Below are 14781 nucleotides of genomic sequence, written 5' to 3'. Positions count from 1 at the left end.
ATGACAAGGGTACGCCAACACTGGCGTCCCCTATGCCAATGATACGACGTGCTTGTTTTTCTCAACATGACATTGTATCATTAGCATGGGATGCAACTGTGACATTATACTGTGACTGATGGGAACATACAACGGCACAAAGAACATTCAAAACCAAATTTAAAGCATAGAAAAATTCATACCTCAAAAAAATACATACATTAATAATATGGTAGAAAGTATGCAACAACAGATTGGCCAGCACAACCAATTCAGGCAATGAAGGTTTTCACATTGCGAGTTTAACTCGTGCGACTTTAATTAATCCAACAACCATAAATTAAATAACTAGACTCTATAATAATATAAGAGAAGACACAAAATGGCGGGATGTGGCGGCCTCAAAGGACGAAAAACAGAAAATAAACTTCAATCAAAACAACACTTACTACCGGATTTTTCCCTGAGTAATTAAGAAGACAAAATCTCATCAGAGGAGATCAGCGACGTTCGATGGCAGCTCCTCCACAACCACGTTATAGAACTTCTGGATGTCGAACAGCATCCTCTCATCATCCTTTGTTACGAAGTTGATGGCAACACCCTTCCTTCCAAAACGTCCACTACGACCAATTCTGTGGAGGTAGTTCTCAGGCTGGGTGGGCAGATCATAGTTAATAACAAGGGAGACTTGCTGCACGTCAATACCACGAGCCAACAGATCAGTGGTGATCAACACACGAGATGAGCCAGAACGGAATTCCCGCATGATGATGTCTCTGGTGTTCTGGTCCATGTCTCCATGGGTGGCAGAAACTGTATGGTCTCTGCTCCTCATCTTGTCAGTCAACCAGTCAACCTTGCGTCGAGTATTGACAAAAATGACACTCTGGGTAATGGCCAAGGTCTCATAAAGATCGCAAAGAGTCTCAAGCTTCCATTCCTCCTTGTCGACATTGACATAGAATTGCTTTATACCTTCCAGGGTGAGCTCATCACGCTTCACTAGAATCCTCACAGGTTTGTTCATAAACTTCCTTGTGATCTCAAGAGCCTCAGGCGGCATTGTGGCAGAGAACACACCAACCTGAATCTTTGGTGGAAGAAGCTGAAATATATCGTAGATCTAGATACCCAAAAGAATTCGTATTAGATTTAGATAGAACTTTAATTACAAAATTTTATTAATTTCAGAAAACCAAAAGGAACTCCAATGGATGCAATATCTCAATGTAGCCCAAGCCAAATAATTAAGCAACATATTGGTGGAGCAGGCTACTCTTGCTAGCTGTAGTGCAATCATACACACAAAAAGAAAGTATCTATACAGAACAAGAGGACAGCTCAGCCACTCAACATATTTCATATTCTGAAATTTAAATGAATATTTCTATAAACGCCTGGTAGGGAGAAACATGAAAAGTAGAAAAAGCACAGTTACAAAAATTTTCCTACCCGACAACCCAACAGAGCAATTACTTAGTCACAAGATATACTATTTATTGTTTCATCACTGCACATGAGAAGTTCATCATTTACCTAAAATATCATTATGTAGAACATAATGCATCCATAAAAATCAAGGGAACACATAAAACAAATGGACACATAAAACAAATCGACACAATTAAGTTGAAAACGGACCTGATCCTTGAAACCACGGGAAAGCATTTCATCAGCCTCATCCAAAACAAACATCTTGATGCTATCAGGACGAAGTGACTGCCTTCTAAGCATGTCAAAAACACGACCGGGAGTTCCAACAACAACATGCACTCCATTTGACAGAATGCGTTGGTCCTCACGGACACTGGTTCCACCAACACAAGCATGCACCCTTACACCTAGATAGTCTCCAAGAGCCCTCATAACCTTCTCAATCTGTTGAGCAAGCTCTCGAGTGGGTGCAAGAACCAAGGCTTGGCACTCTGTCAAACTATAATCAAGCTGTTGAAGGATACCGGAACAGAAAGTAGCTGTCTTTCCAGTTCCCGACTGAGCCTGCTGAATCACATCAAGACCCTTGCAGAAGGGAACAATTCCCCTTTGCTGAATAGCCGAGGGTTTTTCAAAACCTGCAAAAAGAATTATCGTTCATTAAAACACAGAAGAAAAATGGAAAACTTCATGAAGACATTAAATTAGAAAAGTTCTACAATTTTTCCTGATATCATAAAATATATAACCTAAGAAAAAAGTAAAGACTAGTTATATCTACCGTAAGCGTAGATTCCCCTGAGTAGATTCTCTTGAAGACCCATAGCATCAAAACTATCATAAACTTCATCGTACGATGTAAAGAATTCCTGCCCATCAGTTGCAAGTCTGCATACAACAATTTACCAAACACAAGAGAAACAGTTAGCTCACAAATTGATATGACAAGTTATATTAAACAACATAATAAAGAAAACATCCAAGAGCAGTATTCGTAGACACCCAAAACATGCAGTTAATAAGTATAAACTGAGAGAATTCTTACAATTCACTCATTTTGGTATCATACTGACGAGTGTCAAATTGCGATCCTTCAGGTGCTGCTGCCATGACTGCAAAATTACAACAGAAATATATTAAAAAAAAAACACTCCACGAATCTTCACAACTAGTTCAGACAGCTATTCAAAGACGCTAAATTCTACAGACAAATCCATCGTCAAGCACTTTTGTATCAAAAAATTGTCTCAGATTTTAAAGTTCAAGCGTTGCTTCACAAAACGCATACCAAAAACGTTTTCCTTCCCCTCTCTACAAGGGTTTAAGAACTCAAAACAAAGTTTAAAGTTTTACATAAAAAAAAACTCTTCTCTTTGGCACCGCTAATACGAGAATATCATAGAAATCAAGGCTTAAACAGCATTAGCAGCAATCATGCGAGAATTCCAAACATTCACAGGCATAACAAAACGATAAGATTCGCATCAAAATATATGAATAACACGCAACGTACCCAGAAAAACAACGAACTAAAAGATTTATGCAAAATTAATTCTCAAATCTAAGTAGCTTAAAACAATTTAAAAAAAGCAGAAATTATCCTACTGAATATTTAGGAAAAATCAAATCCAACAACAACAAGACACAACAAATCAGCATCAACGGAGTACGGACACAGGCCGATTCAGAAACTAAATGTTTTCGATACGAAAAAACAACCCAGATAGAACCGGATCGAACAACGGCACGAGTGCAAAAAATACAACACGAAAAGGTACGGGAGGAAGACCTGTGGGTGATGAGTCGGAAAGTTGAAGGCGTAGAGAGAAAGAGAGCAACGGAAGAGAGCTTTGTACTGGTTTTTCTGGAAATTAGGGTTTCCCAAACTCCTCGGATCTAAGCCGCGGAGTTAAGGAATGCGCGAATGAGGAAGAGAGAGAGGGTTTGGGCGTCGGACGAGTGAGAGAAGTGAAAACCGTGCGAGTCGGTTTGTGATTGTATAGGGTTAATTGCAATTCGAAGGGAGTATGGTCTTCGCGTCCCTCCAGATTCGATTCGGGTACGTGGCGGGCATTGATTGGCGGGAGTGGAATAGGAGAATAAAACGGACTCTCTGAAACAAATTTGCACGTGTTTATGGGCCTCAAATAAAAGATTAAGGCCCAATCGAATTTTTTTAATCAAATCCGTCTCAAAAACATGAAAGGAAAAGAAAGAATCCGTACCAGACGTTATCCATTCTTGTTTAACTGCAAATTACAGTTTAATATAAACAAGACAATATCTCACATGTTCATTTTTACGTTTTTAATTTATATTTTTTGATAAAAGGTGTAAAAAAAAAAAAAAAAAAAAAAAAGGGGTGGATCGCGCCACCCTACTTCTTACATCTTTACTGTCTGAATACTTTTTTCCGTAAGAAGCTAAAAAATTGGGCCAATTAGTAATTTTACAACTTTTACGGTTTAAACAAGGTCGGAACAAATTTTACAGCTTCTGAAAAAATGTGGTACTCTCGGCAGATCCATGCTTTACAAGATTTACCCACAAAAACTTTTCCAAAGTGGCCACGCAATACTCTTCTTTCAACTGCCTCTTAAAACTGCAGGACAAGTGAACTCGTTTTAAACACATCGGCAGCCAAATGTGCACAAGTGACTTCCGAACTGCGATATAACATCCACAAGACCACCGTAACCTCCTATTGCGATAACCTGGACAAAACAATGGTTCGTTGACGTGAGAACTAAAAACATATTTTGATAATTAATGAGGTTAGAAATCTCTTTCTAGTTCTTATTGTTTTTGTGATTAACTTCAACCCAGAGTCCCAGACCATGTCCCTCAGCATGCTCTTTCATTTGTAATATTGGCATTAGCAGCTAAGTAAGAATATTTAAGGTTTATGCTAGATGATTTTTATTACTCGTGTCAATCGACCTACTTTGACATGCATAATCTTTAAATCCAAGGATACTGCTGGTAAGACCAACATTTAAGACAGAAAACGCCTTACTATATGTTACTAACAAATAATAAAGGGTAAAGAGCCATCAAGGTAAACGTACCCCAGATGGATGTAATGAGACGGAAAAGGCAGACTGAGGAACACATTGCATTTGTGATAAAATTGCCCCATTTATGTCATAACGGCAAAGTAGAGGTTCCGCTCCAACTGCTAATACCTGGAAATGAGAAGCAACAGTGAACTTGGGATATTGGATTTCCTTCGTGCCTCTTCTACAAACTAGCATTTCTTTAGAAGTTATAACAGGCAACCCCCGAGACATAATGTATTCTTATACTTATTGCTTCCATCACTAGTAGTATATAAACATGTTAATTCCAGCCCCATTCGTTGGCATTGAAGATTTAGGGGCAGTATCACTGTATCATCATCTAATACTCTAAAGAGAAATCATCGCTCATTCATTGATATCTTACCAACTCAACTTATCCCATTAAGAAACTTAGTTTAATATCCTTATCAAATGAAAACCAACAGAGTTACTGCTCACACCCTTTTTCTTGGAAACGGGAAATGGCACCATTAGAAAATTCACTCCCCCCTAAACTAAAATATTTCTTGTTAATAGCACTAGATGCCAACAGTATTAACTAAATTAATTAATAGAGGGCTGAGGGGGGATCTCACTTGATTTTCGTCGAATACTACATCCTGTATGGATGCATGTGTTGAAACCCTTGAAATGCATTCAGAAGCAGGAAGGTTCCGAACTGATAAACTCTGACCGCTACCACAAGCCTGCAGAAGCAAAAAAAACTTAGTACGTTATAGCAGCAAGAAACTTCAACAGAATTAGTTAATGATACTAAAGCAACTACATTCTCATCACATAAATGCTTACCAACCAACTTTCACTTGCATCAAGAGCAATGCAACTAACGCATGAAAAAAAATCCTTTCAATTCAATACCCTTGGCTGGCTCATATGCTTGAACGCACTTTCCACTATTGCAATCCGGGTGAAACCATAAACACATGCTTCTAAGAACAAGTCCATGTGACTTAATACAAAAACATACTAACTGTAAAGGAAAACAATAAATTCTTAACAACTTTTCTGCCACAATCCTTCAAAATTGAAAAAAAAGCTAAGGTTTTACCCCATATCCGTGCTGTCCCATCCTCTGAACCAGTTATGATCTCAATATCGGAAAAGATCAAAGGAATCACATTCAGAGAGAAAAATACTGCACCAAATCTAGTACCTCATTACACAGTGCTACTAATGTAATTGTAATTCTGATACTTGTTGCTCCAATTGTACTAAAAGGGGTGGTTGTTTGCATAACAATTAACATAACTCAGAACAAAGAGAAGAGACAGGAATGATCAACTGAAGACAAAGAAGAATATGACCTGACCTGATTGGTAGAATTCCGAGCAACGACAGAATGCACGTAGTCTGCATGCCCCTTGAAAGTCATTTTGACTTGACCTCTTTCCTGAAACATTTCCGATACAAATCATGCTTGGATCAGTGCAGCTAGGAAATTATATCGAGAACAATGTAATATGCAAAAATGTTTCTCGACAGACACTTCGTAACATGATTGGAAGATTCACCTTGAACAAATACATACCAAATCCCAGCAACAGAAGCAAGAATCACCAGCAGCAGAAAAAATGCATCCCTCCTATCGTTGTCAAAGAGATGTTAACGCACTCATTTGAAAACATGCTACTTTCTATACTCATAAAAATAATTAACTTAAAAAATAAAACAAAAAGACACATAGGACTAGAAAACCTGCATACCTCGTTATTAACAGCAAGAGCATTGTTTTCAGGGATTGGAGATAAAGCCCCCCATGGACCTCTAAAAAGACGGCAGTAATTTACAAGAAATGTCAAAGGAAGTAATGCTGGGGACTTATCATCACCCATGTTCGAATCAATATTAGTATTAACACAATCAGGGGAACAAAAGGGTTGCCACCACGTGTTTTTTTTTGGCTTCAGTAACTTACTTATGTTGAGGATTCACAAGGTCAAGTACCGGCTTCACGTGCTTTCCTACATAAAAAAAACAAAGTAATTAAGGTAAATCTTAATCCATAGAGTTAGAACCACATTCAAAATTCACACACAAAAAACAACATATTGGATTAAAAAACGCAATGCAATGTTAGTGAAATAGGTTTAATTCACACAGTATTTAAGCTGTCAAAAACCAAAATCACCTTGCAAATGAAGAGGCAGATATAATTCTTCGCAATCCTTCCACCTCCATCCTTGAATCCGTCCATCGTCACCGCAACTACATGTAAAAACTCCGAGAAAAAATCAAATGGTGTAAACATGCTGAAACTAAGAAATTACTGAAAGAAAATAGTTCTTTCTAGTCAATCTAGTCTGAGCATACAATCCAACCTCAGCAAAACAGAATCTTCGCCATTTCCATAAAACTTAACATCGTAATCAGGCTCTTCATGCGCTTGAAGATAGCAAGTAGGTTCCGCCATTAACAACCTACAACCAAAATTCAAATTCCACCACAATTAAAGAAAAAATCAGCTGCTATCAACAGTCAATACGATGTCGAAGGAGCACAAACAATGTAAAGGTCAGGCAATACTTACTGTGGAGCTTTCACATTGCTAAAACCCAGTGGCTGCACCCAAAATCCAAATACAAAAACTACAAAAATTAAAAAATGGGGACGTACGAGCTTGGAGATGAGGCAGGGGATGGGGTAACAGGGACGACAACGGTTTCCTGGCTAGGGTTAAGCGACGGAGCCCAAACGGTTCGGAAAACGGTTCGGGTTTGGATCTCCCTCTCCTTTAATATGGATTCTCTGTACACTTCTTCGTCCCAGTTCGTTGCGTCACCGCACATGGTGGTTGACTTGGTGGCGGAAGGCAGGAAATTCAGCTGAGCTTGGTGAAAATCTCTGAGCATTTTTCAGTGTGTGGCCATGGCTCCTGGTGGATCGGAAATCAAACATGGACTAACCGGTTCGGCGCAAATCATAAGTGGGCTGGATATGGAAGAACACATGTTAATGGGCTTTTCTCGTGTGTACTGTAGGCCCATGGCCCAAGCTTTGGTTCGGTAGGGAGGGTGGCATCCAACTTGAAATGGCATTTGATTTGTGTTTGCAACATTTTACGCAACTCCCCCAATAAATCCTAGTTGCATTTCCTTCTCTATCTTCGCTCTCACGTGATAGCTAATTGGGATAGAAATTTCAAAAACATTTTGTATCCGACATAAATTTGTTTGGAAGTATTTTTAAAACGACAATTCTAGAAAAATAAGTGCTTTCTAAATAACTGGTGCTTATTCCAAGAAGTAAGAAGCACTTCAAGTACTTTTAGAATTTAAAAATATTCTCTCTAAAAACGTTTTCAATTATTTTAAAAACACTTTCAAACGAATTTATTATCTATATTAACTTAATGTAATTTTTCAGAGTGAATTATCGTTAATCAACAACAATACGTGATAGTGAAACTGCGGTATTTGTTTAGGATTAGGATGTAACGAAGGGTTGAATCCCTCAAATGTCACTAAAAGAAAAATGGATAGCAAAAAGAAAGTTTAGTCGATGAAAATCATAAAATGGTAAAGTCCCTTGTTGGCGAATATGCTGCGGAAACCCATACAACAACGCAACTCCTCGTATTCTCCCCAACCCCAGCTGCAACTTCAAAGCCGCTTGCTTCCACCAAAAACCCTAGCGATTCTCCTTCCTTTTCGACGAACCCGAATCGAAATCTGGATCTGTTAAGCCCTAATCGCAGCAATCTCACGGCATCGCGAGCTCCGTCCGCTGAAACTGTGAGTGTATTTCTTGCTCTTCGCGTTAAATTTAACAGATCTGTTAGCTTACTGCTGAGTTGATCAATTACTTGTTCGTGTGGATTTTTACTGTCATGGGTCGGTTTTAACATAGGAATTGGATTAGGAAAGATTAATATTGGGGGGTTTTCTGTGGAATTTGCTATTCTTGAAATGTTGGTATGGTAAATTTTCCCCCATTTTTTGATCGGTTGGTTTTGGTTTGCTTGTTCTTGATTTGTATCTGTTGTTTTATTTATTTATTTTTTATTCAGATAGCAAAGAATTTCGGTTAGGAATCGATTCGATTAAGTAATTGCAATGAGTGATAACAATTCTCCACCTGGGTCTCCTAAGGAGGCAGATCATGATTCTGATGCAAACCAACTTGTTAAGGATGATAGCTCATTGGAAACCATAGTCCGAAAGTTCCAAGATTCGATGTCGGTTGGAAAAAAGCACGCATTTTGGGAGACTCAACCGGTTGGGCAGTTTAAGGATCTTGGGGATGTGAGTTTGCCTGAGGGACCGATTGAGCCCCCTACTCCGCTGTCTGAGGTCAAGCAAGAGCCGTACAATCTGCCAACTCAGTATGAATGGACCACGTGTGATCTGGACTCTGAAGACACCTGCACTGAGGTCTACAATCTGCTGAAGAACAATTATGTCGAGGATGATGAGAACATGTTTAGGTTCAACTACTCGAAGGAGTTTCTTAGGTGGGCTTTGCACCCTCCTGGTTACTACAAGAGCTGGCATATCGGGGTTCGTGCAAAGACTAATAAGAAGCTGGTTGCTTTCATTACTGGTGTTCCTGCTAGAATCCGGGTCCGTGATGCGATCGTGAAAATGGCTGAGATTAATTTCTTATGTGTGCATAAGAAGCTGAGGTCGAAGAGACTTGCACCAGTTATGATCAAGGAGGTCACGAGGAGGGTGCATTTGGAGAACATATGGCAAGCAGCTTACACGGCTGGAGTTGTTCTTCCAACTCCGATAACAACTTGCCAGTACTGGCATAGGTCTTTGAACCCAAAGAAGCTTATTGATGTTGGGTTTTCAAGGCTTGGTGCGAGGATGACTATGAGCCGAACCATAAAACTATACAAGCTGCCAGATTCACCCGCAACTCCTGGATTCAGAAAAATGGAACTTTGTGATGTTCCTGCTGTTACTCGGCTGCTTAGGAACTACTTGAGCCAGTTTGTGGTCGCACCAGATTTCGATGAAAATGACGTCGAGCATTGGCTTCTTCCGGAGGAGAATGTGGTGGACAGTTATTTGGTTGAGAGCCCAGAGACTCATGACATCACTGACTTCTGCAGCTTCTACACTCTTCCTTCGTCTATCCTCGGCAATCAGACATACTCAATTTTGAAGGCTGCATACTCCTATTATAACGTCTCCACAAAGACTCCATTGCTTCAGCTGATGAATGACGCACTCATTGTCGCAAAACAGAAGGATTTCGATGTTTTCAATGCATTGGATGTCATGCAGAATGAGTCGTTTTTGAAGGAGCTGAAATTTGGACCTGGCGATGGGCAACTTCACTACTATCTCTACAACTACCGGATGAGGAGCGCATTGAAACCCTCGGAGCTTGGACTTGTACTCTTATAATTTTTCCGGTCTTGGTTTTGCACCTTGAACTTGACAAATCATTTCTGTTTCTTTTTTCGGTTCCTTTTTCGTGGCTAGCTGTTGCTTTCATTTGCCTTTTGCTCCTTTGGATTAGCATCAAAGAATATGAGATTTTGTAATGCATTTTACCTGTAATGCTTGGGGTTTTGGTGTTTTGCAATTGAAATGGTTACTTTGGAGCAAAAGTTGAGCTTATATTTTGAACATTTTCCTTTGATTCTTTTTGGCCTCTTCATTTGGATCACTGTTTATTTTACTGCATGTTTCTGCATTTCATTCATCCTTCCCCGCAACATGAAGGCACGTTGACTGTGGGGAGAGGAAATCAAGCCTAGGACCTCCGGTAGACGAACAGTCCCGGAAAGTCATTCTGAGTTAGGCTCAAACTCGTCATTCATGTGGGTTGGACACAAGACCTTCCGCTTATAGGTGAGAAGGACTAAACTGTAGTGTTATAGCGGCGTCGCGATTAATTTTAAAAACAAACAAATCCACGATATATAAGTGTTTAATGAGTGTAAAGCTGTAGCTTAATCAATCGACGTAATCATAAAACTACATGACTAAACCAGTGACATTTTCCAACCAAAAAAATAAAAGAGCGTGCGATCTTTGATAGACAGATAATTCAAAATGAGCGAAAGATAATTTCGCTTCGGTTGCACCTCGGTTGCGAAAGGAAGTATAGCGAAGAAACTTTACACGCTCTAATCACACGATTCATATCTCACGCCACCATCAGGACCTCACCTTCTGAACCTGTCAAATTTGGAAATCGTTCAACATAGAGTCAAATGGAAGTGGGAAATCTATGCAAATGGATGCAAATAATTCGGAATTTTGGATTTTACATTGCTCCAAAATCTCCTTAGCCAACTGCATCATTGATTCTGTGTTTTCAGCCATAAAATAAATCCTCTCTGCCTCTTTCATTTCTTCTGCTGCCAAATATGATCTGTATTCTGCTTCGGCAATGCTATGTGCAGCAGCCCGCGCTGATTCCTCTAACATATCACTACTAACACTCACGGTATCGATTTTCACCTTGTAGCAGTTTTGAATCTACATTAGGATGACATAGTAATTTATATAAGCTGATATTCAATATCGATTTCATAAAAAACAAAGCTTGCGAATCAAACATCAATAGAGCCAGATAAATCCTGGGTTACAAATATCGAGTGAATAACTTGAGCTGAAAAATATTAGAGATATCAAGCAATCACCTTTTCAAGTTTGTCTTGCAGAACCAGCCTTCTCAACCTACCAGTTAATGACCTTCTAAAATTTTGGGGGACCTCAATCCTTTGCTGCAGGAGTCATTTCATCATGGAAGTTAAGTGATTATAAAACGCAAAAATTAGTATCTAACATTATCACTTCATGACAATGTAAAGGTGGTAGAAAGCAGGGGTAACATCATCAGAGACATCAACCGTGAATTTGAAGCTTTTCTTTGTAAATTCTTTTTTGAAAATCTCGTTCTCACCAGCAAACAAGTATAAAAAATATATCTGAAGGTAACCCAAAAATATAATGAGCTCGACAGGTATTGAAATACTAACTTCGATTCAGGTATTATCTATCAAGTAGCTAATATGAGAAAGAATAGGTTTAGGGAACTTTTATTGGCACTCCAAAAATCTAATTGTGCACTCCTCATAAGAGTAATTTTCTTTCTAAATATAAAGAGTTTGGAGTGCACAATTAGATTTTGGAGTGCCAATAACAATTCTCTACCAAGAAGTAAATTAAGTCGATGTTTTGCAAGTTGCAACTCTAGCATAGGGACATGTGATGTACCATGATTAATTGAAACATAAATCTACAAGAGTTTATATACGAGCAAACTATTATCCTTCACGCAAGCAATTATCATTTCATGACCTTATCACTCCTGTCAACATGAGAATATACAGGTTCCTACTCAGACAACCAATTAATAAAAACTTAGAAGATTCTTTTTATTTCATTTTTCAAAAAAAAAAAAAAAAAGACATCACAAATTTCAAGCATACCTCAATATAGCTAGCAATAGCACTAGTGTCCAATCCATTTGGATCTGTTGAGGCTGAAAGAGCTTCAAAAATCATTGCATTGCACCTAATAACAGAAAAAGCAAAAAATATTGACCAAAATGAAATTAAAAACTAATACTAATATTGATAAAAGTACTCTGGCTATTGGAGGAACTGAATTTTATTATATGCAACGGGTAAATGTAGGTATATATAACACAAGGTACAAAAAAATCATTCAATATACTTTGTTTCTTTATTGTAATCAACAGATCTTATTTTTGACAGGCTAAAAATTAATAAAGCAAAAATTATGGCTAACCCTGGACTACACCATCATACAATATGGTTCCGGAAGAAAGCAATGCAAGCCGCCCACTCGGCTAATTGTTGCATCGAGTAAAAATTATTGCAGAAAATAGCTTAATAGTCCAGATTATGCACCAGAATTACAGTTTCTATTAGGATGGGGTATTTCTTCACTGGGGTTGTCTAAGAACATATTATGACTATAATTTTAAAACCTGACATCTAGTTTTTAATTGAAGATACTATGGCATCATCAACGATTAACTCCTTTCTTCTCCCCTTCACCATCACTGATTACTTGGGCTGCCCCTCCCCATAACTTTGCCAATTCATAAGAGTCTAAAGAGCTATATCATTCCGCATTCCAGTTGTCTTTTTTCCACTCATCAATCTCACATGGAAACTGAGCAAATTCCAGTCACGCAGTATCACTGCAAATATATTCTGTGAAAAACCCAGGTAACTAGTTGCATATTTTTCTAATAGGAGAAACCAGTATCATACATTGGTGCAGGAATTGCATCAGATACGCTGATAGCTGAATCATCCGCAACAGGAGTTGTATCACGTCTGACTGGAGTTTCTGTTGGTGCATCGCGTCTGACTGGAGTTGCCGCTGGTGCATCACGTCTGACTGGAGTTGCTGCTGGTAAATCACGTCCGCCTGGAGCTGCTGCTGGTGAATCACGTCTAACTGGAGCTGCTGCTGCTGGTGAATCGCGCCTAACTGGAGCAGCAGCAGAAGTCTGGGGAACAGACACTGGAGCAACAGTAGCATCTTGGTTTGTTTTTGTTTTTGGCCTTGATTTTTCCCGGGGGCCCGTGCCACTAACAGTCATATTCCTCCATTTGTCCTATACAAGCAAAAATCAATTTGAAACAGACCATAGACAAGTAATCATCTAGAAAATGTTGCATATCACATTAGATACAGTCTCCCAATAGTTCTGATATAAAGCAAGATTAGTTCATTCAAATAAAATCTTGCAATTGGCGGTCAAATTGACGAATTTCAAATGCTTTTCAAATAAAATTACACCATTCGCACGATTTTCACACACCATTCTCAAAATTATTTTCATGCCTAAATAACATGTAGCCAACCGATGAGGGAAAATTGAAATCAAGCAACTCAAAGAGCGGCTCCCAACTTTCCAATAAGCGGGCGAATTTCGAACCGAAGTCCTAAATCAACAAATCCAGACTCAGCCATGCATCATCATTATAATTAACTTTAATCACATCACAAAACCAGGCAATTTACATTCTCTAATCTCGCATTTGATAAAAAAAAAAAAAAAATCAAAACAAATAAAACCCATTATTTCAACATCACAAAACATTCAAAAACAACCACCACATATACAGCAAATTCAAATTTTGGATTTTCCATATACACATAGCGATATATATGAATATATAGAGGAGAGAGAGACCTTGAGATCAATATTGGAGCGAGAGGAGAGGAAGAGGTTGAACTCGGGGTCCTTCTGGATGTCCTTCCACTTGCCAGTGCCGTGTTTCCTAACCCCCGCTCTCAGAGCTTCTTCTTCATCCACCGTCCATTTTTGCTTCGGATTACCCATCTCTCTATCTCCCTTCGTCTCTCTCTCTGTATCAGCAGCGCAGAGCCTGTGACTGCCGCGAAGAAGCTTTCACGTTTTCTTTCTCAAAAAATGAGGGTTGTCTTTCGTACCACTTCTTCAACTCTATATCGAATCAAAGACGGTTCTTGAACGGCGTTGTTTGAACTGGATTCTGTGCAGATCTTATGGGCCCGGTTCCGTTACTTTTGGCCCATTAAAAAAGGCCGGGTCTATGACCAAGGCAGAGGCTTTTAAATGCACCGAGAAATTTTATCAATACATCCTGTTTTTTCCCTTTGTAATGATAGTCCTACCAAGAGACTTCGGCGGGACGGCCTGGCTAAGTGGACAACTCTTATATTATATGAGAAAAGTGTGGAGTCCGACGGAGGAGAAAATGAAAAAAAAATTATAAAATGCACGTTACAAATTGATGCAGTGCATAAGGAGTTTATTCAACGGGGTTTTTGATATTTTGGTGTTTGGTCATTCTGTTAATTATTAATTTGAGATTCATACATCTTAGGCTATGATTTAATATTTATAGTAATTTTGATGCATTGTAAGTTGTGTTTTAAATTAAGTGGCTAGGTGGAACAATTGTAATTTAATATGCTTCAGTGGCTTAGGGAGTTGTATCTGCATTGATGAAGATGTTTTGGCACACAAGTATATTAGGGAAGGAGTTTGATATGTTAAAAGGAGACAATTTGGAATTATAATTTTATGGTAATGAAGATTTGAGCATTGCTCTTCTATCAGTTTTCTGTCAAGCCTCGTGTGTTTTTTGCAGTGTCGCCTAGGCGGCTGCAATGGTTGTCCGATACGTGGACATGACTACTTCTCCGAGTTCATCGGCAGGTATGATCTTCTCTGTACATTAGTTTAATGAACATCAGTTTGTGTTTTGATCACAGTAATTCATATTACTTGTTCTTGGTCTGTGTTTCATCTAACATGTGGTATCAGAACCTTAATCACAAGTTTATGAATTCTG

At 38.8% G+C, this 14781-nt stretch overlaps 4 protein-coding genes across 5 annotated transcripts; 1 reads left to right on the top strand and 3 right to left on the bottom strand.

Moving 5' to 3' along the window:
* Positions 1 to 179: 179 nt before the first annotated feature.
* On the bottom strand, positions 180 to 3488 carry LOC137736020 (eukaryotic initiation factor 4A-11). Its single transcript, XM_068475368.2, has 5 exons — positions 3206 to 3488; positions 2462 to 2528; positions 2198 to 2304; positions 1624 to 2054; positions 180 to 1105 (listed from the first exon to the last, which is right to left on the bottom strand). Exons 2-5 carry the CDS (start codon positions 2524 to 2526, stop codon positions 470 to 472), a joined length of 1239 nt encoding a protein of 412 aa, XP_068331469.1. The 5' UTR covers positions 2527 to 2528; positions 3206 to 3488; the 3' UTR covers positions 180 to 469.
* Positions 3489 to 3807: 319 nt separating this feature from the next.
* Positions 3808 to 7411, bottom strand: LOC137748751 (THO complex subunit 6). The gene is given in 14 exon segments (XM_088685663.1): positions 3808 to 4130; positions 4485 to 4601; positions 5072 to 5182; positions 5286 to 5336; positions 5338 to 5401; positions 5547 to 5584; positions 5806 to 5886; positions 6025 to 6078; positions 6200 to 6260; positions 6412 to 6457; positions 6625 to 6701; positions 6815 to 6913; positions 7024 to 7055; positions 7106 to 7411. Coding segments are annotated over 14 exon segments (1161 nt in total). The 5' UTR covers positions 7346 to 7411; the 3' UTR covers positions 3808 to 4040.
* A 522-nt stretch (positions 7412 to 7933) lies between these two features.
* On the top strand, positions 7934 to 10056 carry LOC137737466 (glycylpeptide N-tetradecanoyltransferase 1). 2 transcript variants are annotated; one of them, XM_068476957.2, is made up of 2 exons: positions 7934 to 8227; positions 8503 to 10056. In XM_068476957.2, exon 2 carries the CDS (start codon positions 8549 to 8551, stop codon positions 9848 to 9850), a length of 1302 nt encoding a protein of 433 aa, XP_068333058.2. In that variant the 5' UTR covers positions 7934 to 8227; positions 8503 to 8548; the 3' UTR covers positions 9851 to 10056. The 2 variants fall into 2 exon arrangements, with proteins under 2 accessions (XP_068333058.2, XP_068333066.2); XM_068476965.2 differs by having other exon boundaries at positions 7956 to 8227; positions 8507 to 10056.
* A 288-nt stretch (positions 10057 to 10344) lies between these two features.
* Positions 10345 to 13913, bottom strand: LOC137737481 (telomere repeat-binding factor 4). Its single transcript, XM_068476976.2, has 6 exons — positions 13635 to 13913; positions 12703 to 13052; positions 11890 to 11974; positions 11098 to 11181; positions 10723 to 10933; positions 10345 to 10630 (listed from the first exon to the last, which is right to left on the bottom strand). Exons 1-6 carry the CDS (start codon positions 13782 to 13784, stop codon positions 10599 to 10601), a joined length of 912 nt encoding a protein of 303 aa, XP_068333077.2. The 5' UTR covers positions 13785 to 13913; the 3' UTR covers positions 10345 to 10598.
* Positions 13914 to 14781: the final 868 nt, after the last annotated feature.

This window comes from Pyrus communis, chromosome 15 (assembly GCF_041283825.1).
Source record: "Pyrus communis isolate YQ-2024b chromosome 15, ASM4128382v1, whole genome shotgun sequence".
Taxonomy (NCBI): domain Eukaryota; kingdom Viridiplantae; phylum Streptophyta; class Magnoliopsida; order Rosales; family Rosaceae; genus Pyrus; species Pyrus communis.
This window is presented reverse-complemented; position numbering and strand designations above follow the sequence as displayed.

Excerpts from the sequence above, each read along its gene's own strand:
- LOC137737481 (XM_068476976.2), bottom strand. The coding sequence starts at position 13,784 with ATGGGTAATCCGAAGCAAAAATGGACGGTGGATGAAGAAGAAGCTCTG. Across the intron at positions 10,934-11,097 it reads TGCAAGACAAACTTGAAAAG|ATTCAAAACTGCTACAAGGT; the intron begins GTGATTGCTTGA and ends ATCCTAATGTAG. Across the intron at positions 10,631-10,722 it reads TAAGGAGATTTTGGAGCAAT|GTTCAGAAGGTGAGGTCCTG; the intron begins GTAAAATCCAAA and ends CAAATTTGACAG.
- LOC137737466 (XM_068476957.2), top strand. The coding sequence starts at position 8,549 with ATGAGTGATAACAATTCTCCACCTGGGTCTCCTAAGGAGGCAGATCAT.
- LOC137736020 (XM_068475368.2), bottom strand. The coding sequence starts at position 2,526 with ATGGCAGCAGCACCTGAAGGATCGCAATTTGACACTCGTCAGTATGAT. Across the intron at positions 2,305-2,461 it reads GATACCAAAATGAGTGAATT|ACTTGCAACTGATGGGCAGG; the intron begins GTAAGAATTCTC and ends TGTTGTATGCAG. Across the intron at positions 1,106-1,623 it reads CCCGTGGTTTCAAGGATCAG|ATCTACGATATATTTCAGCT; the intron begins GTCCGTTTTCAA and ends TTGGGTATCTAG.